The sequence below is a fragment of the Petromyzon marinus genome, unplaced genomic scaffold (genome assembly GCF_048934315.1).
Source record: "Petromyzon marinus isolate PM22_M1 ecotype Great Lakes invasive population unplaced genomic scaffold, UKy_Petmar_22M1.pri1.0 PM_Scaffold_25, whole genome shotgun sequence".
Taxonomy (NCBI): domain Eukaryota; kingdom Metazoa; phylum Chordata; class Hyperoartia; order Petromyzontiformes; family Petromyzontidae; genus Petromyzon; species Petromyzon marinus.
In genome coordinates, this window is record NW_027423224.1 from 1,097,075 (window position 1) to 1,124,590 (window position 27,516).

At 47.0% G+C, this 27,516-nt stretch overlaps 1 protein-coding gene and 1 long non-coding RNA gene across 2 annotated transcripts; both read right to left on the bottom strand.

The window, feature by feature from the left end:
• Positions 1 to 6,513: 6,513 nt before the first annotated feature.
• Positions 6,514 to 8,752, bottom strand: LOC142923021 (uncharacterized). The gene is made up of 2 exons (XR_012940476.1): positions 8,656 to 8,752; positions 6,514 to 6,599 (listed from the first exon to the last, which is right to left on the bottom strand). It is a non-coding gene; the product is annotated as an uncharacterized LOC142923021 (long non-coding RNA).
• Positions 8,753 to 20,560: 11,808 nt separating this feature from the next.
• Positions 20,561 to 27,271, bottom strand: LOC142923029 (uncharacterized). The gene is made up of 2 exons (XM_076063961.1): positions 27,059 to 27,271; positions 20,561 to 23,876 (listed from the first exon to the last, which is right to left on the bottom strand). Exons 1-2 carry the CDS (start codon positions 27,243 to 27,245, stop codon positions 23,221 to 23,223), a joined length of 843 nt encoding a protein of 280 aa, XP_075920076.1. The 5' UTR covers positions 27,246 to 27,271; the 3' UTR covers positions 20,561 to 23,220.
• Positions 27,272 to 27,516: the final 245 nt, after the last annotated feature.

The window sequence follows — 27,516 nt, forward strand, 5'->3', positions numbered from 1 at the left end:
CATACACCCAGCCATCAGATTTACCATGGAGGTCGAAAAAGATGGCAAACTACCCTTTCTGGATGTCTTAATTAAAAGGAGACATGATGGTTCAATGAGCCACTCTGTCTACAGGAAAGCTACCCATACAGATGCTTACTTGAAACCGGATTCCCACCACCATCCATCCCAGAAGAACTGCCTCATCAAGACTCTATACCATAGAGCCCAATGCATTTCCGACCAGGAACACATTACCAGTGAACTCAAGCACGTACACCAGGCTCTCAGGGCTAATGGCTACTCCGACTACACAATCCGCAAAGCCATCACTCCAGTCATGAAGAAGGATCCTCTTGTGGAGCCACTCAAAACCATCACCTTACCCTACATTGCAGGGGTTACTAAAAAGATCTCCAAAATCCTGAATAAACACAAGATCCAGGTCCGATTCAACACAGTACACAAAATCCGTGATTTAGTTCCATCTGTAAAAGATGCTCTTCCAGACATACAGTACCCGGGCGTTTACAAACTAAAGTGCCTCTGTGGTAGTAGCTACATTGGAGAAACCAAAAGACATATCTCGGACCGCATCCGCGAACATAAAGCAGACTTGAAACACGGTAAGACGAACTCCTCTGCCGTGGCAGATCACTGTTACAATTCAGTGGGCTCACATGACATTGACTTCTCCAAGACGGAGGTTCTTTGCAAACCAACTGGCTACCATGAGAGATTCGTTCATGAGGCCATTCACATATACAAGCACAGAGACAATTTCAACCGAGAAGATGGATTCAGGCTTAGTAACCACTGGAAAGATGTGTTAAATCATTTCTGTTCTTAATTAATTGTAATTTTACGATGACCTTCAGACCGCAGCTCTTTCGCCAGCATTGCCTCTTAATACCTCTCACACCACGGTTAATGGTATGGTTTACAACATGGAGTATACTAGGGCTTCGCAGCTGTCTCTCTCCCCCTCCTCTGTTCCGACCATGGACGAACTCGTCCGTCTGAACAAGGCCCGTAGCTATCCGTGGTACGGAAATTTGAGGGTAAGAATCCACCCATTTTTTCGCCATATAGCATTGTGATATATAACGACTTATGGTTGGTAGCTTAGCTGATTGGAGAATATAGAGTTTATTGATAACATGAAGGTAATTTATATTTTAGTTTTTATTGGTTCACTATATAGTACTGTGAATAGCTCAGATGTGTAGTCATTTCTGTGACCAGTCACTAGCAAATCACCCAGTTATTTAAATGCTAAATTCGCCTAGTTATTTCAATGCTAAATTCTCCTGTTTTGATTTGTACTAAGTGCCTCGGTGAATGTGTATGCTTTGACTTCAACGTAACTATTTCTGTAGCAGTTACAAGCGAATGCCTTAATTTAGCTATTTCAATGCTAAATTCTATGCTAATTCCTTTTAACAATGGGTGCCTCTGCGGATGTGTATGCTTTAACTTTTAACATAGCTATTTCTGTGACCAGTCACAAGCTAATCATTCAGCCTTTTCAATGCTAAATTTTATGCTAATTCCTTCGTCAAGGCTCTTTGTTCCTCTCACACAGCTTAAAAGCCGTGATCTGAACGTGGCTCTCTCACTCCAGCGCTGTCCTACCAGACAGTCTCGCTCCCTTCACCTGATGAAGGCCGCTTGTGTTGTGGCCGAAACGTCGTGAGAATATTATTGTGTTATTTTATTTTATCAATTTATTATTTTATTCTCATTCTACGTGACTTTACCGAAAGAACCAAAGAAGATAAATCAGGATTACTTGTTTTACAGATGAAAAAATAGATCAGTAGACAGGGGCTGTATGCGTTTCTACGTTGTAATTTATATTCTGCACAAAGGCGACTCCACAGCAGCTGTGGCGAGGCAAGGCCGGCGATCACGAGAGCCAGATGACAGCAGATAACTCGAGAGAAGCACGCGTTATCGTCTAGCTGTGGGTGTGCTCAACTGCGCGTGTGTTTGTGGCTAAATGCGAGAATGTGGATCGGTGTGTTATTAAATTACGAGGCTGCAATAAGATCCTTGTATGTATGTCGACCTTCTGTTGCACCGTGCTTAGCCAACCGTGATAATCGGACATTACTCAATTGTATTTTACATCGAGCAATCAGCACCCCTACGTGCAGAGCAAAGCCGCTTGCAGGTGAAATGCTGAGTCGCCTTCTTATTGTGCAAAAAAAAAAGTTGCCACTGGGGGTGCCCTTTAGAAGTTCAAAGGGGATTGCATTCCTCGCAAACCACGTGGCCCAGCTTTGCCCTTGAGAGGCAGTCGCGCCGTGCAGGCATCCCAGTGTCAGCGCTGTCACCACCGTCACTATCATCATCACCGTCATTATCGTCACCATCGTCACCACCGTGACTATCGTCATCACCGTCACTATCATCACCACCCACACCATCGTTACCACCGTCACCACTTTCACCATCGTTACCACCGTCACCAACGTCACCACCCACACCATCGTTACCACCATCACCCTCCACGTGTAGGATTCACGGCATTTAAAGGGACAGGGAGTCATCTTAGATGAAAAACCATACATAGGTGTGCAGCATGCATGCACCCACCCTCTCCAACTTATCTAGACCAACAGCTCAGAAAAACTGAATTTGTGACCAAGTTGTCGTGTAGACCGGCCGTCCCCAACCTTTTTGGCACCAGGGACCAATTTCGTGGAAGACATTTTTTTCACGGAGTGGGGGGGGTCATCATTGGGCCTTTCCCCCTTTTCAAAGAAGCTCTCCAGCGACGTTTCTTTTTTGCTCATTTTGGCGAGGGTTAGCTTGTGGGCTTTATACCAAAACTGTGACTGAGACAAGTGCGCAGTGCGGGAGAGAGGCGTGGACGGAAGTGGTAAATACAATAATGGGCAGGCCACGCGCAGACTATAATAAGTTACGGATTCCGACTTCTCATAAGGAGCGCGCAACCGAGATCCCTGGCATGCGCAGTTGACAGTAGGGTTCGCGCTCCTATGAGAATCTAATGCCGCCGCTGATCTGACAGGAGGCGGATCTCAGACGGTAATGCAAGCGATGGGGAGCGGCTGTAAATACAGATGAAGCTTCGCTCGCTCGCCCACCGCTCGCCTCCTGCTGTGCGGCCCGGTTCCTAACAGGCCACGGACCGGTACCGGTCCGCGGCCCGGGGGTTGGGGACCCCTGGTTTAGACCACAGACTCAAAGCATTGAGAACACGTGGCTGTCCCAGCAACAGGCAGCAGTGAGACAAAGACAACTGTGGACCGGTTTCGTCTAATTAGGACTCATTAGTGCAGGATGGTAATCAATACTTTCTCTTGCCATATGCCTCTGGCAGCCCCATATATGGAGACGACCTTTACACTATGGTGACCCCATAGACAGTTGTCTAAAGGTAACAGTAATCAAATCTGTAAATGATGAGAAAACCAATCACAACAAATATAAATTATGCAGGCTGGAAACAATAGATTTCACAATGGTATCAGTGAAAATAGTATACTTGTTTTTTTACGGTAAAGTCACGTTTACACGTTCAGATACAAAAACACTCTGCATGTACCCTCCCCGAGCGAATCTAAGTAATTAAATATAAAACAAAAACAGCACCATGCATTACTGCTCTACTTTGTAGTCGCGAAAGTCTAGTGTGACAAGTCTTGATCAAATCGTGTTTATGCATATACACGTGCCTGAGTAAACATTTTAACGATGATAATCCTCTACAATTAAAAAAAACATCGAATTAATAAGATCTGTGTGTGGGAATATTTACAAGGCCTAAAAGTTGCACAGCGCATACGACTTAGGGGTCTACAGCTGTACGCACTGCTGTGCAGTTGAAATCCTTTAAATTGTGAGAAAAAATCACACGCGGGCAGAGTTATTTGTGGTTGGCGCACTGCTTTATGAACCACATATGTATTAGACAGTCACCCACAGAAGTGGATATAACAGAGCTACCTCTAATTACAAATGTAATTTTCTTCTTGATTTCCCTGCATCTGCCCTCATTCCCCTCCACCAAATAAAAAATTCTTCTGCACGAGTTATTTTCAATCTCCCCTTTAATTCTCACACTTTGCCTCTCCTCCTTCAACTCCAATGGCTTCTCGTTCACTACCGCTGTCTTTTAAAATACCTGTCGCTGGTCTTTAAACCTCTCCATGGACTTGCCCTACATAATTTTGCCTCTTTCATCTCCTTCCATGTCCTCTCTCGTCCTCTTTGATCCCAATTTTCTATCTCTGTCCCTCCTCTTTGTGCCAAATCTCATTTATGGTCCCTCTACTTAACCTTCTTCCATTCCTCCCTTAAAGCCCCACCTCTTCTCCATTGCCCATTATCTACCTCTTCTCTCCCCTTAAGCCTCCACTCCTTCTCGTCCCTACTCTTCTCCGATCCCATTACTGTCTATCGCTGTCACTTATTCCTCAAACTTTATACACCCCTGCCATCTAAATCATTCCATTCTGTCACTGCCTTGTGCTTGTTATGTCAAGAGAGAAGGCACTCTATAAATATACACCAAAGCCACCACCGCCACCACCGTCACCCACCGCCACCAAGAAAAGGAACAGATTTATTTGTTGGGTCTGGAAGTGGCCAAAGTGCAAGTCGGCCATGAAAAATTTTTACATTTAAAATTACACCGCTACCAATTAAAACATTAAACACAAACACAAAGGTTGTCTGTATAACCTCAACGGACTCCTGAGGCAAGTGCTTTTAGCGAGCAACTATGAAAGCCAGCATGGTACACAATGGGGAGGGTGGCCAGCACCATGCCTGGCCGCCTTTATCTCCTGAGTAGTGATGTTTACACACCACACCAGGTACTCATTGGAGGCTGAGTCGACCTCGGGTTAGCCCAAAACCACTTTAGTTCATCGGTACTGGTGTTGCCAAGTTCATAGCGCAATACGCGAAACACTATACAATTACCGGATAATACGCATACCCACACAGGCTTGTGCACACAGGCTTGTGCATGTGTGGGTGGGTTATTTATACAGCAGTATGCAGCATGGCAGTCAGTCGGCACCTTCCGCAATGCACGTTTGTTATTCATGAGGGTGCACATCCTGATGTATTCATTGGCTGATCACCCGAAGCCACCGTGTGAGCTGAGAGTTTCTCGATCTTACCGGGTACTCGATAGAGCTGAGAAATGCACTGCGGTCAATACTCAGAGTCATCATTTAGAGGTAGAGACCCAGAGATGAAGAGAATCCTTAGCAGCCCGTACATGTTAATGGATAGCAGTGATGGTCCCAGCTGCTGACTTGTACACCAGGGGTGAAGAATTGAGACAAGGCTGTGGTCCCAAGATAATTTCACTCCTTCCATTTGTTTTGTATTGAGTGGGATCCTGACGGACACGACACGGTTCAGACGCGGCCACCAGCTCAAAAAACACGTACAGAACAAACCCTGCGCAGAGAAGCATGCAGAGACGCGTGCTCGAAATCACACCAAGACAGAGGAACGCGCAGATGAGAGAACATACACAGAGGTAAGATCCCTCCTCATGTTGACCATGATGAGAAGGAAAGAGCAACACGCAGATGAAAACGTTTCTGGAAGTGACGATGGCTGATGATCAAGAGTAACTTGGAGGGGAGGAGGTGGGAAGCTCATGCACAGGAGGTGCTGGGGCCGATTGTCACAGCGCAGGCGTCACGAGAAGTGACGTTGGTTTGGGGAGGCCTTCATCAAACAGTGGATTTACCACTGGTGATGATGCCCATAATGATGATGAATGCATGGGCAGTCCACTCACATTCGTGCATAATCAGGTGCACGTCCACTCCCCTAGTCACCCCTCCACTAATCTCATTACCCGAGTCACCCCTCCACTCACCTCACCCCCATTCCCCGAGTCACTCTCACCTCGACTTCTCCACTCTATCGCCAGTCGCCCTGAAAAGGCCCAACTCCGGAGCCTCCCCCAGTGCCACGTTCACTCTCAGCACGAACATCGTGCGGTGCCACCCCCTCCTCTGCTGCATCCCTCCAACTCTTCCTCCGCCATTGCGAAAATCGGCTCCACGAAGGGTCCCACGCTGTCCCCGTCCCTCAATGGACTCGTGTCCTTTGTTGATGAAGGCCATTTAATAAAATAATGATAATTAATTATGCACACACACACAGGTCACCAAAGTGGCCTCAATAGACATGTTAGGGCAAGTTGTGGAGCCTTGTGCTGTGGAACACACGAGGGGGTGGTATGTATTTTGTATGTTGAACTTCTTTTGCACGGTACGTAGCCAACCGTGCTAATCGGAGGTGCAGGGGAAGGGCAACAAAGTAAGCACAAAAAGTAGTTCTAAAGAAATGAGTTTTCAATCTAGATGTAAAAGTGCACAGCTCCAGTGGCTTCTAATATCAGAAGGAAGAGCGTTCGAGATGGCCGCAGAAGCGCTTCTGAAAGTGCGATGCAGCGACTGTCTTTGTTCGATGGTTCGCCAAAATCCGTTGTGGGGATGTGATGTGGCCAACACCATGCACGCGACCACCTTTGTCTCTCCCAATTGCTGATGTTTATTAAAGACACTGCACCAGGTACTCTTTAGCGGGTGAGTCGACCGAGGGAAGGTCCAGGACTGGGTCACACAGACACACACACACAGAAAAAGATGCCCTATGTCAAATCCAGAGGCTTCTAAGAAAATGGAGGTGTAAGATGGACACAGCTATTACATGGATGAAGGTGTAATACAGATATTTGTGTTAACATGGTGCTGCTCACCTGAAAACAATAACAAAAATCCCACCACTCATTCATCTGTTTATTCTTTGATTGGAAAACGCTGGGCGAGACCTGCGACATTCGAGTGAGCTCACCTACTCGCTCACAAACACGCAACACTCAACCCAGTCAATCAACATGTTACACACCCTAAATATGACCCGCCTTGTCCTGGGGGAGACCTGCAACATGCTACTGAGCTCACCTCTTCACTCACCTACTCACCCACTATTGCTATGTCATCCACACACCCACACACTCGCTTATCTTAACAGACCTCAATAATTGACATTTAGCTCCTGAAGATATTGCTACATGCAATAAAATGCGAGTGTGTGAGTGATTGATTGAATGTGTAAGTGAGCGTCTGGTTGCGTGAATGAGTGAGCATCTGAGTGCGTGTGTGAGTGTGTAAGGTGAACGGTAGTGTATCGGCGAATGTGCTGTGCTACAAATCTGGTGATCCGAGTTCAAATTTCGCTCACCAGTCTATGGGTCTCTGTGTAAGTCTTTACCTCTCTGTAAGTCTATGGGTCTCTGTGTAAGTCTATACCTCTCTGTAAGTCTATGCATCTCTGTGAGTCTACGGGTCTGGTAAGTTTACTGGTCTCAGTGTGAGTCCATGGGTCTCAATGTGAGTTCATGGGTATCTGTTATCATCATCTGTGTTTGAATGAGTCGATGGCTCTGTGTGATTGACTCCAAGTCTCTCTGTTCGAGTGAGTTTATGGCTTTCTGTGCGAGTCTATGTCTACGTGACTTTACCGAAATAACCAAAGAGTAATTCCTGCAGTCACGAAAGTGCCAAATCAAGTTTGAGTCTATGTCTCTCTGTGTAAGTGAGTACAACATATCCTTGCTTAACGCGGGGGTTGCGTTGTCGAAAATTGCTGCTTAAAGCTATTTTACGTCAAGCAGAAAACTTTTCTACAAGGAAAAACGGTAAAGGGGGAGGCTCCGTTTTAGCACAATGTAACTTTTATTATTATTTTTAATTGAGAGTACAGTACACTGTTTTCTATGTTTATTTTAAATGTGTTGTGTATATGTAGAAGATCTATATTATAATCTTTATTTATACTGGAGGAATCTAAAAAGCCCTTTTCACAGATTTCCAGTTGGGGTGGTACAGAAAGTTACAAGAACAAACGATGCAAAAACACAATCGAAGTGAAAAGTATAGGAAAGGTAAGCAAATCACAAAAAACATAAAAATAAACTATTTTTATCTTACCTAGTAAAGCCCTCTAAGCTATTAGCTTCTATTTCAGAAGCGAACTGGCCACAAATGATAGATGAATGAAGTAGCTTATGACGTGGAAATTTATAGCAGCCAAATAATAATTAAAAATTGTGTTACATTCATCAATATACATACAAAGGACATGAAAGGGAGATATGATGAGTGAAAACTATAAGGGAGTGAGTGAGATGACACTACACACAGATGCTGGAACAAAGGCTGAGGATGAGGATGACACGCCACGTAACACAGTGCGCACTGGTACAGCATCAGCTCCCAGCAATACAGAACAACGCTGCCAACACCCACACCACTCATAAGAGCAGTCCGTCATGTGCTACTCGAGTTATAGTGGGTGTGGTGTGCGCTAAGCGAAACACATTACATAAAAGACGAGGATGTACTGCATATAGTCCTCTACGTGAGTGAGTCTATGTCTCTCTGTGTGAGTCTGTGCGAGTGACTCTGTGGTTCTCTGTGTGGGTTAATCAATGGTTCTCTGTTTGAGTGAGTCTATGTGTCTCCATGTGAGTGAGTCTATGGCTCTGTGTCAGTGAGACTTTGGCTCTCTGTGTGAGTGCTCTCTCTGAGTGAGTCTATGGCTCTCTGTGGGAGTAAGTGGGTCTCTAAGGCCACCACCATCTTGCTCCCTGCCCAGTGCGTCCACCTGGTTGAGCTGCAGGAGTCTATTGTCCACCGCTCCAGACCGCACAGATATCCAGACGTCCACCTCCAGCACAGACACCAGCAGATTCTTAGAACTGGTGGTGGAAGGACACGAGAGGGGTAATAGTCAACCACCATTACCACCATCAATACCACCATTACAACCACCAAAATCACCGCTATCGTTAACACCACCATCAATATCACCACCTCCACCACAACGATCATTATCGAAATTAAAATCACAATACTCTTTGGTTCTTTCGGTAAAGTCACGTAGGTAGAAAAAAATAATAGATCACGACGTTTCGATCGAAACACAAGCAACCATCATCAGGTGAAAAAATATTGCGAGAAAGCTGCTGAAACACGAAGTTATATTGGCTTGAGATAAGCTCAGCCCAAGGGTAAGTGGGCGGGGCTAGAGGTAGAATTTGCATGTAAATACAACACTACATCGTGGAAAAGGAAAGAGAGACACAGACACCGAGAGACATCCACACACAGAGAGAGGCACACACAAAGAGACACACGAGAGACGCATATAGAGAAAAACACACCGGCAGAGAGAGACACCCACACAGACAGATGCAGAGAGAGATAGACACAGAGAGAATTACATAATTGCCCATGAATTACTATGGTGTGACAATGTCAATTACCAATGTCAAAGGGAACATCAATGAATGGTAAATGTGGGGTAATATCCCCAGAAGAGCATGTAGACTACATTAAAAATTAAAATAATCAGGCAATATAATATCACATATGGGTTCAGTTTAAAGTTTACTTATGAAAAATAATCCTGAAATAATTGTGCTCCATAGATAATCTTAATGGTCAAGTTACATAAACATCACGGAATCACTTAAGCTGACAATTTAAAAAGACATTAATTCCAAGATGTTGAGCAAAGGAAATTGTTTGGAAGTTCATCTCACACCAAGTACATGTTACTATAAATCTAAATCTGCATAGTTCTCGATCAGCAAAGTCGCAAACATGTTTTACCACAAGCAAGGAGTTCGGTGTAAAGCTGTTAAGCAAATTAACCACTGCACACGGTTTTAAAGTTCTCTGCCTCAAAGACAGCACTCTACCAAGTGTCACGACGCAGCTGCACACGCCGCATGACAATAGGCGGAGTGAGAGAATCTAAGGAGACACTGACCCTGTCAAAGGGGATCCCATGTCTAGACTCTAGAGTATTTGTGGCTGGTGCTACACATTTCTATGTGATTAGCCATTTAGCTGATCTATCATTTGTGGACAGGTCGCTTCTGGAAAACAGCCACATAGCTCAGTGGGTCTCACCTGGTAAAATAAAAATAGTTTATAGAGTTCGTTCTGCCTCAACGCGTGTTTTCATAACGCCATTTGGATATGGCACGATGGATGTAATAGGGAACACGTTTTATAACGCGGATGCTAAATGGATATAACGCGATTGAGTCAACAGAACCACGTCGCGCGAGTAGGAATGTGCGGTTGTACGGCTGCCTGGGCACAGCGTCACACGAGGCATTGGGATGCTGCTGGATGCTTCCTGATGCTCCCCACGCGCCTCAGTCTTTGTTCAGCCGACACACGCATCTCACGCTGTTATCACGGACTGTGCTTTACCCTGTATTAGTCATTGTAACGAGGGAGTTTACACAACGCGGTGTTATTCAGCAACGCAACTGCCGCGTTATAGAACACTGCAGTAAATATTGTCGCGGTGTGGAAGGAGCAATGAACGTCATCTTGTGGCATGGAAAGGCATCGCAGCCCTAGCGAGCAGCCAGAGACAAAGCCTGCACGCACGGCAAAGTTGTGATTGACCCGGGGACTATTAGCAAGTGACACGTATGGACTAATGGTTACTCTAAATGACGATGTTGACGATGGTTATAACGTGCTACAAATATGCAAAACGCACATCGCATTAGCTCTGACAAATAGCGGACTTTTTTAAAGTTATCGTTTACAATGGTTAATTTGTATATCATGCCAAGTGAGTAATTTGCGTGTGGACCCTGACAGCGGCACTCAATGTCCAACTCTTGCGAATGCTCTCAGGGGATCTTTACCGTGCGCTGCGTTCACTCACTCAGCCCCAATCTCCCTGTCGTGAACTCACCACTCACCCACTCAGTCACCTCACCCTTCAACTCACTCACCCTCCTCACCTATTAATTCTCCTCATTAACTCACTCACCCTGCAATCCACTCCCTCACCCCCCCCTCCATCACCCGGCACTCACCGCCTGTTCGTGACCACCTCTCCCGTGCCTACAACCACAAACACCACCACCACCTCTCCCGTGCCTACAACCACAAACACCACCACCACCTCTCCCGTGCCTACAACCACAAACACCACCACCACCTCTCCCGTGCCTACAACCACAAACACCACCACCACCTCTCCCGTGCCTACAACCACAAACACCACCACCACCTCTCCCGTGCCTACAACCACAAACACCACCACCACCTCTCCCGTGCCTACAACCACAAACACCACCACCACCTCTCCCGTGCCTACAACCACAAACACCACCACCACCTCTCCCGTGCTTACAACCACAAACACCACCACCACCTCCTCCTGCTGCTGCTGTCGCGGTCTCCGCGTGGCGCCGCGGGCCCAGGGGGAGGCCTCGCGGCCCAAGAGCGGCGCCACGGCTCCCCCCCTCCCGCTCCTGGCCCCTCCCCCTCGTCCCTCCTGGCCCCTCCCCCTCGTCCCTCCTGGCCCCTCCCCCTCGTCCCTCCTGGCCCCTCCCCCTCGTCCCTCCTGGCCCCTCCCCCTCGTTCCTCCTGGCCCCTCCCCCTCGTCTCTCCTGGCCCCTCCCCCTCGTCCCTCCTGGCCCCTCCCCCTCGTCCCGCCTGGCCCCTCCCCCTCGTCCCTCCTGGCCCCTCCCCCTAGTCCCTCCTCCTCCCGCTCGCGACGTGGAGTGATCTCGCCCCCCCACCGCCCATTGCAAGAATGGCGGGAAGCGGTCGCGGGGCCGACCGTGCGCCGCCTCTCGCGTGATTGGCTCGCTTCGCGTCACGTGGGGCAGGCGGAAGAAGAGTATGGGGGAGGAGCTGCGCGGTTAGGGGCGGGGCCGTGGAGTCACGTGGTTGGCAATGATTGACAATAAGTGGGCAGGGATGACTGTTACGTCATAGTGTACGTCACATCCGGTATAGACGTTAGTATAAATAACGCCCCTTCGTGACGTGCATCACACTTGCCTCTGTCCCGCGTGCCGTCAACACGAGCTGAGCATGGCGCTGCTGATCGTTGGCGTTCTGCTCTTGGCCCTGCTTGGGATGGGGATCTTCATTTATCTTCGTTTTACGCTTTCCATCTCAGACTTTCACCGCGAGACCACGACGCTGCAAAGGGAGATGATGGGCCAGCAGAATGTGGAGCTCTGTCAGAAGAACAAGACGACCCATCTGAAGCTACAGCAGCAGCAGGAGGAGTTAATGGATAACCGAGAGACTCTCCAGAGAGAGAACAGGGGCCTGGTTCAACAGCTTAAAGAGCACCAGTTGGAGCTGGAGTCCACGAGAGTGCCTTGCTGCGAGCGTGCGTCTCTCCGTGCGGATTTTCTCCGAGACTGCAATGCAGCACAGCGGCAAATGTCGCTGCGCTGTAAAAAGGAAGGTCTCCGTAGGTCGCTGCGCATCCACCTGAGGGAGTTGAACTTCCTGAATCCACAGAGAGGGCAGAAGCAGTTTAGGCTGCGCGGGAAGCTGGCGCGTCACGAGGAAAAGTGGCACGGCGAAGAGAAGATGCGCAAAGAGTGCCGGCATCTCAGTAGACAGCTGAAAGAGCTGAAATGCGCCAATTCTCAAATTTACAAAGATGCCACCACCACCAACGCCACTGCCACCGCCGCTGCCACAGCTGCCGCCACCAAGCTCAAGAAATGAAGAGATGTATTAATTGGGTCCGAAAATGGCTGAAACGCAAGTCGACCATTTAAAAACATTGGGGCAATTTTGAAAATGACACTGCCCCAATTAAAACATTATTCACAAAGACAAACGTTCCCCGTATAGAATCAAGAGACTATTTGGGCAAGTTGCTATTAGCAAGGAGCAGCACCTAAGAAGGCCTCCACAATACAATCACAAGCACAAACACAAAGGTCCCCCATGTAGCCTCAACACACTGTTGGGGAAAGTGTTGTACAATATATATTTATCTATGTTTAACTTATTTTGCATCACATGTAGTCAACCATACCAATGGGAGGTGTTGTTAATGAATAGTACAACTTTTGGATTCCATTACAGAGAATCGTTAGTAAGTCGAACAGTTCATAAGTCTGAATAAAATAGTGTACTGTATTTAAATTCACATACTGGAAGTGTTGTAAAATGTATTACGGTTTAACAAAAAATTGGAAGCATTGTTAAAGTCATAACACGGAATATTATACATTTGCAAATAATACTGTAATAAATACTGTATGGTAAACAAAAAATAAAGTTACGTAAATAGAAAAAAAAATGTTTTTATTGTCACTTACCTTGAGTCTGGATGTGGGCCCGTTTGTCGGGAGGGGGCATAATGAGTCCCCATAACTGCACACGGGGGGGTTGGGGGTGAACGCCCGCAAGCACACAAACACACAACAGCGACAGTCATCCCCCGAATAGCCTAACCAGAATGTTGGGGCAAGTGCTGTTAGCCAGCAGCGCCTATGAAGGCTGGAATGTCGCACGAGGGGGTGCGTGGACAGCACCACGCCCGGCTGCCTTTGTCTCCCCAGTGGTGATATTTACACACCACACCAGGCACTTATTTGAGGCTGAGTCGATCGACGGAAAGCCCAGCAACCATTAATATAATCGTTAAAGGTGTTGGTCGTGAGTGGGAATCGAACTGGGATCGGTGGGATGGTAGACAGTGTTCACCATTGCACTATCTCTCTCCACACACACACTCACAAGGGTATATGCGTCCGTCCACACACGCACAACAACAAGACAATAATCGCCGTTTGCCCTTAAGTGGCAGTAACATCACCACAGCGCTTGTGCGGTGCTTGGTGCATTTTGAGGTCACTTGAAGTGTCGAAGGCTGGCTGGCAGGAAGTCATGAATAGACACAGGTACCATGGGTTGACTTAAGGTGATGACGGGCAGATGCAAAAGCTGTGCTCCCCACTGTGCCAACTTTCAGTGTTTCAGTCGTATAAGCGCTCTGCTCATTGTTATGAGTGTCGCTCCGCTGCCCTACGCTATTGCTGGAGGGCAACTGCCTCCACCTCCCCAGTAGAGTCTTTCATGAACCTCCTCCACATAGGCCTATCGCGACACTGCTGCTACCAGTCATCAGCAAGTTCAATCAGCTCCACATCCTTCTGTACCACATCAGTCCATCTCTTCTGTAGCCCATGCCGCGCCTGTTTAGCATGATCTATCCGCCCAAATTGAAGCTGCTTGGGGATGCGGTGACAGTGCAAATAGACTTCATGACCCAGCCAATGGAGCCTGACTTGTCGGAAGGGCCCACTGATGAGCCTTTGTCCAGATATTTCAGGAAATTTTGGCCTCCTCACACAGTCCAGTCTGGTTAAACCCTGGATAGATCGTAGGCAGGCTATAGACCGAATGTTTCAAATCATTGCAGATAATCCTATAGAGAGAAATAAGGGAAGGCATAACTGTGGTCCAGAAGACATGAAGGTTTGTATGGAGTAACAGATCAGGTAGCTTCCATACAATGTTATGCAGCTGATGAAAATATAATGCTGCTCGAATGAATCGAAGTGAGACCTCGGCTCCCAAAACAGAGTTGGTCATGAGCACACTGCCCAAGTACGGAAATATCTCCACTGTCTCCACAACTGCCTCAAAATACATGGGGAATTGAGGGAGGGGAGCATTTTGATGATGTAAAATACCCAGGGAGGTGATTTGTTTTTGTGGGGCTGATGGTAACGGCCCATATTTTAGTAGCATGTTCCGTGTTTAGATGGAGTGTCTCCAACTCCTCCTTAGAGTGGGCAGTAATCACCAGATCATCCGCATTCATAAAATGGTTTAACAATAGAGAGCCATACCATGACCGGACTCGTGCATCGATCAGCCTCCCATTATATCTATACCAGATTTAAATTCTACTGGTACATCCATGGAAATCGTCTCATTACTAAGTAGTCAACGAAATATGTTAAGTCGTGTTGGGGCCAGAGGACATCCATGTCGCACATTACTCACATATTCTATCATCCCTTAACTCCATTATATCGATTTCCCATGAGACACAGCAGTTGTTTTTCTATTGTTTATATATGCTTTTCATTACAGTAACTCTGTTTTTATTTAGCTTTTGTTATTTTGGTGATCCAGGTCTCTCTTGCAAATGAGAATCATCCTAGTCTCTTTAGTTCTCGCCTGTTTTAACTAAATAAATTACTAATTACTCACTCCATTATGAACTCACCCACTTCCCTTACTTTATGACTCACATAAATACGTCCTCTCCTTCCTCATGAGTCATATATTGACCTGATAACCTAGGCAATCACCTGATCATTCACTGTGCCAACATCACTCATGCACTGTTTCACAATCTCACCAATGACCTACTCATCCCATCACTCACTGCCTTACTCACCATCCGCTTCCCTCATTGACCCACTGGTAAAATGGAAATACGCAGTCTAACACTCACGTGTTTAAAGAAGCTCCTTCGCACGTTAGCTTTTCTAGATGATTTATTTCACGATAACGTATTTACAACGCAAAAGTACGACTCACATGAACCTTCCCTCGTACAGTACCCTGCATCTGTTTCCACCCATCAACACTGACACCACTATAACCTTTGCCATTTAAGAGAAAGGAAGTAGAAGACGGTTGAGTCTGCTGGAAGAATGTACCAGGGAAACTGCTGGAAGCTGCCAGGGCGAGGCTGAGTGGGTAGAAAAGGGAGAGCGAGGCCCGCAATTGGGGCGCTAGCTCGGAGACTGAAGGACGACTGCAGGTGGATGACATAGGGGCCGACTGTTGGATATCTACATGGTGGAAACCATTAAGAAAGACTGTTCGAGATGAATGTAGTGGAAAACACTGGGGCTGCAGATAGTCATACCCTTGTGAAGCGTGTGAGTTGCACTCTCTTCTCAAAAATGGAACCTGCAAAGAAGCTTCTGGTGGCAGTGGTGGGATACAGTCTACAAGTTCAAGAAGGAAGACCCGCCGAAGAGCTCCTGCAGAGGACGAGTCATCAACCCTAAGTGCTCCGGGTTTTTGAGACTCGGCAAATGGCGCGAGTGAGAGCCGGACCCCGTTGGCAGCCAAGTTCCCGATGGAAGTGGATGCTCCGCTAAAGACCCAAGAACCAGCATCGCCGAACAAAGAAAATTGGCGGCAGCTGTTGGACAGGTTGGACCACCTTACCTCAGTGGTGGATCGACTGATAATTTCGATGATGAAGAAAAGAGAAAAGGAAAGAACAGGTAGTGCACGGCTTAAGCCAGATCAATCTCCACCATGGACCGCAATGGCGAGGAGAAAGTGCCATAGGGCAGCAGCCATCGCTTCCCCCCGTCGAGCAGCAGGCAGGAACCAATCAAATGACTCAACCACAACTAGAAGCTGTTCAACAGACCTTAACCACCATGCAGAAAAATACGGGAGGCGATTGGATTGCATTCATCAAAAGATTTGAAGCAGCTGTCAGAGTCAGCCGATTGATTGACGACGAAGTGCTACGATTGCTTCCTACGGTGTTGGATGACAGAGCACTATTGGCCTTCTTTATGATCCCGGAAAATCAACCTGCCACAACCCAACACGGTTGTCAAGGGATGGCCGATGTTTTCTGTCCTGCGTCCAGCACAAGGCAGCAATGTTCGGCCTGGAGAAGAGGAGAGAGCGAGCCACTGATGGCTTATAGAAGTACCTTGCAAGCGGTTGCAGATGTGGCATTTTCAACGATGGACATGACAACCTGAAACGTGCTAGTGGTGGAGCGGCTACAAACTCTTCTCTATCAAAGTGGCATTACATTGCCGATTGTGCCAGAGAGGGAGCAAACTTCAATGTAGTTTGCTAAATGCCTCTGGGCACACACAGATCCCAGGGCACCATGTGAAGTAGCAGCCCATGTGACAAGGGTGATGGAGAATGGAGGAGCAGGAGGACCAACGGAGCCAACAGGGACAGCAACAACAGGGACCGCCGCAATGCCCAGCATGGAGGGTGATCTGCAGGCAACCTTGAAAGAGATGGCTGTTGCCATCCAGGGGTTCAACGATTCAAGGTGTTAACTACAGCATCAGCGACCATGGCACAACCACGGAGGAATCCAGGACCATGCGGTGATATATTGCTACAACTGCGGGAGGCCGGGCCACATCGCGAGCGGTTGCCGAGGGGAAGTCATCCCGAGACAACCAAGAAACACCCAGGGGTGTCGCCTGTACACCCAGCCAGATCACACGTGCACCTCATTTCCAAAACCCTCATCACCAACATCACTAGCACACCACTCGATCACATCGACCTGGAGTGAAACAACAGGGAAAATTGGGCCAACATCTCGGGATAAGTGGAAAAAGTTAGTGAGATCGGTCGTAGCAGCAGCGACAGGAGCAGCATGGTGTAAACCGACCCTCCCTGACTCGCCGAGACAGGTGATGTCAATAAACACAGCAACGATAGAAAATGATGTACCACCCGCAGATCATGATCTTGGGCTGATAAGGACCGAATGAATCCGATTGCAAAAATAGGATGAAATTATAGTCATTGGCTGCACAGGCAGCTGAATGTGCTCAAACTGGTCAAAAGGGGGAGCCATTCATCCCATGGCGAGGTCTCCTGATGAGGTGGGACATGAAGATGCAGCGTTGTTGCCTAGTGGTGCAAAAACCCTTGCAAAACAGTTGCTACTAGAAGTGCACGCCAAACAACAAATGCACTTGGTCCACCGAAACACATTGCTCACACTGCAGGCTCGATATTTTTGGCCAGTGATGTCAAAAGATGTACGCGAGCGGGTAATCATTGTCAGGAGTGTGCAAAAAGGAAACCTGCTCCCCATCCTATACAGCCTCCACTGCAGTCGATCGCAGTGGTGAGGGTAAACGAACTAGTAACGTTGGATATCCTGGGTGCATTTCCTAAAACAGCAAGGATTAAAAAATATATATTTGCTCGAGGGGATGGAGTATTGCACACACTGGCTCGTTGCATGGCCAATACATGACCAAACGGCTGCAATAATAGCAGAAGCCTTTCTCCATGGCTATGTATTGGACAAGGGCCCCACTGAGAAACGTCTAACAGGCCAGGGTCAGAATTTTTCTACTAACCTGTTGCGAGAGGTTTGTAATATCGTGGGTACTAAGAAAATTCGAACGCCACCGTACCACCTGCAGTGTGATGGACAAGTAGATAGGCTTAACCGCACGCTGTCCGCAATGTTGTGCCATGTTGTAAATGGTGATCAGATGGACTGGGACTTGCACATCCCAGGGGTCCTAGGGGCATATTGTAGAGTGCCACATGCATCGGCCGGGCTCTTCCCCTTCGTTTGGATGTAGGGGAGAGACCCTGAGCCACCTATTGAGGACCAACTGGTGGCTTTCCCTGATAAAGTTGTGTCGTCGCCAACCTCCCTCAGACTGCCACTAAAAAAGCTATGTGAAGCTCGTGAAGCCGCGATAGCAGAGTCAGGCAGATCGCAAATAGCAAACAAACGGTTGCGGAAAAGAACGGAGACGCCTGTACCCTTTGAACAGGTTGATCGGGCCTGGTTACACTGTCCTGAGGTCCGGGTTAGAAAATCCGCCAAACTACACCATCCATTGCAAAGCCCAGTGGAATTGTTAAAATCCTCTGCCCGCAAAGTGTTCGCATCCAAATGGGACGCCAGAGATGGGTGGTTAATCCGAGTCGCCCTAAAGGCCTAAACCATATAGAGAACTGACGTCACAAGGGATCGTTCAGGCTCAAAAAGGCCGTGTCCAGGGGCGTCATGACGAATGCCAGGGAGGGGAGCATCCTCCTCACAGAAATAGTGCCCCCGCACTCTCCTCTCAGGATCGACCGGAATGAAGATGGCCACGATGAGGGAGGCCGACGGACTAATTTCGAGAGGTGCCGAGGAGTGTCACCGGGTCGAATGTGCTGCTCGACCACACCTACAGTACATATTGATGGCTTGTTGTAAATGTAGGGCTAATGATGTTGCGTATTGTTTGCCTAAGAATGTACACCTTCAATAGGGCAGCCCACGTAAGAGTTTGGTGATGATACTGAATGGTCAAGTTGGGTTGTAATGTCTTCCCCCCTTTGATTCAAGCGCCTATGTTAAGCATTAACCCAGAGGTTAAATGTTTTGTACTCCATGCCCACATCATTGAATCCCGTGTGCGATCCCATTGATTGCCACATAGAGTTCCCTATTACTGGTAGGAACGAAGTTGTAAACTGAGTGTACCAGCCTGCAATAGATGAGTGTACCAGCTTGCAATAGATTAATGCGTCCGTCCGTCCGTCCGTCCCCTTTCAATACTTTAACGAAGTGAAATCTCGTGCTATTGGGGTGTAAAAATAAAATTGCGCAAAATTCCAATGTTCCTACCAGCCCACCCTGCAGGGACCTGTTAAATTAGAGTTTTAGCCGGGACAGATATTTTTATGGGCAGAAGAGGGTGATGTAGGGTACTGTACATGGCAAAAGTTATAGTGGTGTCAGTGGAGATGGGTGGAAACAGGTGCATGGTACCGTACGAGGGAAGGTTCGAGGTACAAGACGGTAAAGTCTGCTGGAATAATCTTAAATTAAAGCTTTCATGAATGCAGGGATTCATACTCTTTGGTGGAGACGATAGCACAGAGTGGTGTTCCTTCTTTATGACTCTGATATTTCCATCCTACCTGCCTATATCAGCTGTTATTTCCGACTCTTTGTGTCTCTCTCTATGCCTCTCTCTTAGATCTCTCATGCTCACATGTCCTTTGGATTGCACTCTCATGCCTTTGGATTCCACCACTCTTCGATATTACTTTAACATGCTAATCTCTCACATTAACATAGCCACTTTGATGCCCTCTACGAGGAGGCCGCTCTCCGTTATTACATTTACATGCTAATTTCTCACATTAACATCACTAGCCCCGCCCACTTATTTATGGCCCTTGGGCTACACCCATTTCAAACTCTTTTAAACATTCTACCTCAACAGCAGATCATGCTTTGCCATCTCATGACGGACGCTTGTGTTGCACCCGAAACGTCGTGATTTATTTTATTTTATACCTACGTGACTTTACCGAAAGAACCAAAGAGTATGGAAGATACCAAGTCAGCTTCATCCCAATGGTGGTGTTTAGGCGAAAGTTTATCTATGAGTATATATAGGCTGGCTAACAGGTATGAAGTTACTCCTTTGGTGGTAATATACAACAAAAACAATAATAAATGTATAACCATTGTCATGGGTGAAGTCTTCCCATACGGGATCAGTCATGGAGATTGTTTCACCATACGCCATCATGCTTCTCAACGTGGGTTGATAACGAAAAGGCTCATGGCCAGTTTGTTTGATGTTAACTATAACCGAGAATCAAACTCAAGTGGCCTGATTCATAGTGCAATGCACAAACCATTGTGCCACCGTTCCACTCGTATGTACAAGTTAACAGGGAAATTAAAAACTATGCCATGTTTTTTGTTTACTGTCAATAAAATGAGAAAATAACATTGCCACGTTGGTCAAGTTTTAGGTATAATGCAGACAAGGGTTTTGGTAGTTGGACGATTTCAGAATGGGTTGAAGGTGACAATCCTAATCAAATGCCATTTTCAGGATGCGTGCATAGGTCTGTTGTAGACAAAAACAACAGCCTGCTGATAAAGCATGTCCTGCATTCTTACATGTGTAAAGAAGCTCCTTCGCAGGTTTCATTTTCTAGATGATTTATTCCCGACGATAACATATTTACAAGGTGAGAGTGCGACTCACACGCTGCACAAGGCTATGACTATCTGCAGTCCCGGTGGTTTCTAATAGAGTAGATTAATCTCGAACAGTCTTTCTTGATGGTTTCCACCATGTTGGTTTCCAACAGTCGGCCCCGATGTCGTCCACCTGCAGTTGTTCTTCAGTCCCAAGGCATCACCCCATTTGTGGGCCACGCTCCCCCTTATATACCCGCACGGCCACGCCCTGGTAACTTCCAGCAGTTTTCCCCGGTAGATTCTCTCAGCAGACTCTATTGTCTTCTACTTCACTTCTCTTGGATGGCAAAGTTTATAGTGGGGGCAGTGGAGATGGGTTGAAACAGGTACAGGTTACTGTACGGGGGAAGGTTCGTGTGAGTCGTACTCTTGCATTGTAAATACGTCATCGTGAAATAAATCATCTATCAAATGGAACCTGCAAAGGAGCTTCTTTACACATGTGAGTGTAAGCCTGAGTACAATCGCACGTGTTGTTGCTGTCGAGTATTTTAATTTTACCAGTGGGTCAATGAGGGAAGGGGATGATGATTATTGTAGTGATAGAATGGGTGGGTCATTCTTGAGAGCATGAAAAAGTGCGTGAGTGAGGTTGACAGTGAATGATCGGGTGATTGTGTGATCAGGTAAATATATGACTCATGAGGAGAGAGAGGGAGTATTTACGTGAGTCATAGATTTAAGGAGTTGGGTGAGTTCATAATGGAGTGAGTACCAGTTAATTGAGTTGAACAAGGCGAGAACTAAAGCGACCAGGATGAGTCTCATTTGCAAGAGAGACCTGGATCACCCAAATTACCAAAGCTAAATAAAACACAGAGTTACAGTAATTAAAGCAAATATACTATTTTTTTCTTTCGATAAAGCATATATAAACAATAGAAAGACAACTGCTGTCTCATGAAAAATCGACGTAATGGAGCTAAGGGATGATAGAATGTGTGAGTAATGTGCGACATGGATGTCCTCTGGCCCCTACACGACTGAACATTTTCTTTGACTACGTAGTTTGAGACGATTTCCATGGATGTACCAGTAGAATTTATCTGGTATAGATATAATGGGAGGCTGATCGATGCCTGAGCCGGTCATGGTATAGCTCTCTATTGTTAAACCATATTATGAATGCGGATGATCTGGTGATTACTGCCCACTCTGAGGAGAAGTTGGAGACACTACAGCTAAACATGAAGCATGCTACTAAAATATGGGCCGTTACCATCAGCCCCACGAAAACAAATCACCTCCCTGGGTATTTTACATCATAAAAATGCTCCCTTCCTCAATTCCTCATGTATTTGGGGCACCTGAGGAGAGAGTGGAGTGGGCAGTGTGCTGATGATCAAGTCCGTTTTGGGAGCCGAGGTCTCATTTAAAATAATTCGAGCAGCATTATATTTTCATCAGCTGCTCAACAGTGTGGAAGCTACCTGGCATGTCACTCCATAAAAATCTTCATGTCTTCTCGGCCAGTTATACCCTCCCTTATCTCTCTCGAAAGGAACATTAAGGTTAGCTTGCCCACGATCTATTCAGGGTTTAACCAGACTGGACTTTGTAAGCTCACAGATTCCTAGAATATCTGGACAAATGCCCATCTGTGGGCTCCTCCAGCAAGCGAGGCTGCGTTGATTGTGTCATGCAGTCCGTATGCAGTCACGGCATCCCCAAGCAGCTTCAATTTGGCTGGATAGATGGTGCTAAATGGGCGTGGTACGGGGTAGAGAAGAGATGGACTGATGTGGTGCAGAAGGATGTGGAGCTGATTGGACTTATTGATGACTGGTATCAGCAGTGTCACGATCGGCTTCTGTGGAGGAGGTTCATGAAAGGCGCTGCTGGGAAGGTGGAGGCAGTTGCCCTCCAGCAACAGCATAGGGCAGAGGAGCGAGGCTCAAAACAACGAGCAGAGTGCCAAACAACTGACACAAATAAAGTTGGCACAGTGGGGAGCACGGCTGTTGCATCTGCCCATCATCTTCCTAAGTCAATCCATGGCACCTGCGTCTATTACATGACCTCCTGCCAGCCAGCCTTCGACACTTCACGTGGTCTCAAAATGCACCGAGCATGGCACAAGTGCTGTGGTGATGTCACCGCCACTTAGGGGTGAACGACGGTTGTTGCGTTGTTGTTGTGCGTGTGTGCACGGACGCATGTACGCCTGTGAGTCTCGTGTATGGAGAGATAAAGAGAGGCAGCCGGGCGGGGTGCTGGCCATTCACCCCGTGTGCCATTCAGAGCTTCACAGGCGCTTGCCCCAACATTCTGGTAAGGCTATACAGCGGATGATTGTCGCTGTTGTGTGTGTGTATGGACGTTCACCCCCCTCCCACCGCCCCCGTGTGTGCAGGGACTCATTACGCCCCCTCCCGACAAGCAGACCGGCATCCGGACTAAAGGTAAGTGACAATAACAGATTTTTTTTCCATTTAAGTAACTTTATGTTTTGCTCACAATACAGTATTTATTAGAGTGTTGCATGCAAATGTACGATATTTTGTCTTATATATGACTTTGTTGATGTTCTATGGGGTATGTTTGTCTTTCTGAGTAATGTTTTAATTAGGGTGGTGTCATTTTCACAATTTCCCCAATATTTTAAATGGCCGACTTGCACTTCAGCAATTTTCGGAACCAATGGCTAAATCTCTTCATCTTCTTGGGCTTGGTGGTGGTGGCAGAAGTGGTGGTGGAAACGGTTGCGGTGGTGGAAGCTGTGGCAGCGGCGGTGGAAGTGGCGTCGGTGGTGGTGGCATCATTGTACATTTGAGACACGGTCCATATTAGCTCTTTCAGCTGGCTACGGAGATGCAGGTTCTCTTCTTGCAGCCTCTTTTCCCCATGCCACATGTCCTCGTGACGCACCAGCTTCCCGCGCAGCCTAAACTGTTCCTGCCCTCTCTGCGGATTCAGGAAGTTCAACTTCCTCAGGTGGGCGTGCAGCGACCTCCGGAGATCTTCGTTTTCACAGCGCAGCGACATTTGCCGCTGTGCTGCATTGCAGTCTCGGAGAAAATCCGCATGGAGAGACTTGCTCTCCCTGCAAGGCACTCTCGTGGGCTCCAGCTCCAACTGGCGCTCTTTAAGCTGTTGAACCAGGCTCCTGATCTCTCTCTGGAGAGTCTCTCGGTTCTCCATGAACTCCTCCAGCTGATGCTGTAGCTCCAGACGGAGCATCTTGCTCTTCTGACAGAGCTCCACATTCTGCAGGCCCATCCTCTCCGTAGACAGCGTCGTGGTCTCATGGTCAAAGTCTGAAATGGAAAGCGTAAAAAGAAGATATATGAAGATCCCCATCCCAAGCATGGCCAAGACCAGAACGCCAACGATCAGCAGCACCATGCTCAATTCGAGTTGACGGCACGCGGGACAGAAGCAAGTGTGAGACACGTCACGAAGGGGCTTGTTATTTATCGTGACGTCATTACCGGATGTGACGTACACTATGACGTACCAGCCATCTCTGCCCACTTATTGTCAATCATTGCCCACCACGTGACTCCACGGCCCTGCCCCTAACCACACAGCTCCTCCCCCATACTCTTCTTCCGCCTTCCCCACGTGACGCGAAGCGAGCCAATCACGCGAGAGGCGGCGCGCGGTCGGCCCCGCGTCCGCTTCCCGCCATTCTTGCAATGGGCGGCGGGGCCGCTCAGGGTGGGGCGCGGGGCGCGGGGGCGAGTTCACTCCACGTCGCGAGTCGGGAGGAGGGACGAGGGGGAGGGGCCAGGAGGGACGAGGGGGAGGGGCCAGGAGGGACGAGGGGGAGGGGCCAGGAGCGGGAGGGGGGGGGGAGCTGAGAGCTGCGAAAGTTTGGGGTACCACTACTTGAAAAATATACTGTACCACAGAAATGAATTTATGTTTAGTTCGATTTAGAACATCTTTCCAATGGTTGCTTAATTTGAAACCAACTTCTCGGTTGAAATTGTGTCTGTGTTTGTAGATCTGAATTGCCTCGTGAACAAATCTCTGATAAAAACCCGTGGGTTTGCAAAGAACCTTGGTATCGAAGAAAATTATATCGTGATCACCCACATGGTTGTAACAGTGATCAGCAAAGAATTCGTTTTGCTGTGTTTCAAATCTGATTTGTGCTCGCGAATTCGGTCAGAGACATGTCGCTTTGTCTCCCCGATATAGCAATCACCGCAGGTACAACTCAATTTGTAAACCCCGGGGTACTGTAAGTCAGGAATGCCATCCTTCACGGATGGGATCAGATCACAAATTTTGTGTACTGTATTGAACCGGACCTGGATCTTGTGTTTGTTTAGAATTTTGGAAATCTTTTTAGTAACGCCTGCTATATATGGTAGTGTGATGGTTTTGGCCGGAGTATCAAGTGGTTGTTTCTGTATGGAGGGAGAAACAGCTTGGCGGATGGTACGGTCAGAGTAACCATTCCTTTTGAGGGCCAGGTGTACATGTTTTAATTCACTGGTCAGGTGGTGTTGGTCCGAAATGCAATGAGCCCTATGGTATGAAGTTTTGATGAGAGAATTCTTTTGGGCTGGGTGGTGGTGGGAATCAGGTTTCAAGTAGGAATCTGTGTGGGTGGGTTTCCTGTAGACAGAATGCCCCAATGAGCCATCAGGTCTCCTCTAAAACAGAACATCTAAGAATGGTAGCTTACATTTCGATTTAAAGTTTTCGTGACTGCAAGGATTCATCTTCTTTGGTTCTTTCGGTAAAGTCACGTAGAATGAGAATAAAATAATAAATTGATAAAATAAAATAACACAATAATATTCTCACGACGTTTCGGCCACAACACAAGCGGCCTTCATCAGGTGAAGGGGACGAGACTGTCTGGAGGACAGCGCTGGAGTGAGAAAGCCACGCTGAGATCACGACCTTTAAGCTGTGTGAGAAGAAACAAAGCGCCTGACAAAGGAATTAGCATTTAATTTAGCATTGAAATGGCTGAGTGATTAGCTTGTGACTGGTCACAGAAAAGGCTATATTAAAGTTAAAGCATACACATCCGCAAAGGCACCCCTTGACAAAGGAATTAGCATAGAATTTAGCATTGAAATAGCTAAGTTAAAGTATACACATCCGCAGAGGCACTCCTTGACAAAGGAATTAGCATAGAATTTAGCATTGAAATAGCTGAATGATTAGCTTGTAACTGGTCACAGAAATAGCTATGTTAAAGTCAGAGCATATACATTCACCGAGGCACCTAGTACAAATCAAACAGGAGAATTTAGCATTGAAATAACTAGGCGAATTTAGCATTGAAATAACTGAGTGATTAGCTTGTGACTGGTCACAGAAATGGCTGTTGAAGTTAAGGCCTACACATCTGAGCTATTCACTGTAACTGGGTATACAATACAATATATAATGAATACTATATCATGAACCAAAAAAAATACTAAATTATAAATTACCTCAATGTTATCAATAAACTCTATATTCTCCAATCAGCTAAGCTACCAACAATAAGTCGTTATATATCACAATGCTATATGGCGAAAAATGGGTGGATTCTTACCCTCAACTTTAGCAACACGGATAGCTTAACCGTGGTTAATGGTATGGTTTACAACATGGAGTATAACAATGCCTCGCAGCTGTCTCTCTCCCCCTCCTCTGTTCCGACCATCGATGAACTCGTCCGTCTGAACGGGACCCGTAGCTATCCGTGGTGCTAAAGTTGAGGGTAAGAATCCACCCATTTTTCGCCATATAGCATTGTGATATATAACGACTTATTGTTGGTAGCTTAGCTGATTGGAGAATATAGAGTTTATTGATAACATTGAGGTAATTTAAATTTTTGTGTTTTTTATTGGTTCAGTATATAGTATTCATTATATATTGTATACCCAGTTACTGTGAATAGCTCAGATGTGTAGGCCTTAACTTCAACATAGCCATTTCTGTGACCAGTCACAAGCTAATCACTCAGTTATATCAATGCTAAATTCGCCTAGTTATTTCAATGCTAAATTCTCCTGTTTGATTTGTACTAGGTGCCTCGGTGAATGTATATGCTCTGACTTTAACATAGCCATTTCTGTGACCAGTTACAAGCTAATCACTCAGCTATTTCAATGCTAAATTCTACGCTAATTCCTTTGTCGAGGGGTGCCTTTGCGGATGTGTATGCTTTAACTTTAACATAGCCTTTTCTGTGACCAGTCACAAGCTAATCACTCAGCCATTTCAATGCTAAATTATGTTAATTCCTTTGTCAAGGCGCTTTGTTTCTTCTCACACAGCTTAAAGATCGCGATCTCAGCGTGGCTTTCTCACTCCAGCGCTGTCCTCCAGACAGTCTCGTCCCCTTCACCTGATGAAGGCCGCTTGTGTTGTGGCCGAAACGTCGTGAGAATATTATTGTGTTATTTTATTTTATCAATTTATTATTTTATTCTCATTTTACGTGACTTTACCGAAAGAACCAAAGAAAATGGTAGCTTACCATCTTTCTCCACTTCCATGGTCTTGTTCTTCTGACAGAGCTCCACATTCTGCAGGCCCATCCTCTCCGTTTGCAGCGTCGTGGTCTCGCGGTAAAAGTATGAGATGGAAAGCTTAAAACGAAGATAAATGAAGATCTCCATCCCAAGCATGGCCAAGAGCGGAACGCCAACGGTCAACAGCGCCATGCTCAGCTCGTGTTGACGGCACGTGGGACGGAAAGAAGTGTGAGGCACGTCACGAAGGGGCGTGTCCTATATTACCGGATGTGACGTACAGCCATCCCTGCCCACTTATTGGCAATCATTGCCCACCACGTGACTCCACGGCCCCGCCCCTTACCGCGCAGCTCCTCCCCCATACTCTTCTTCCGCCTTCCCCACGTGACGCGAAGCGAGCCAATCACGCGAGAGGCGGCGCGCGGTAGGCCCCGCGACCGCTTCCCGCCATTCTTGCAAT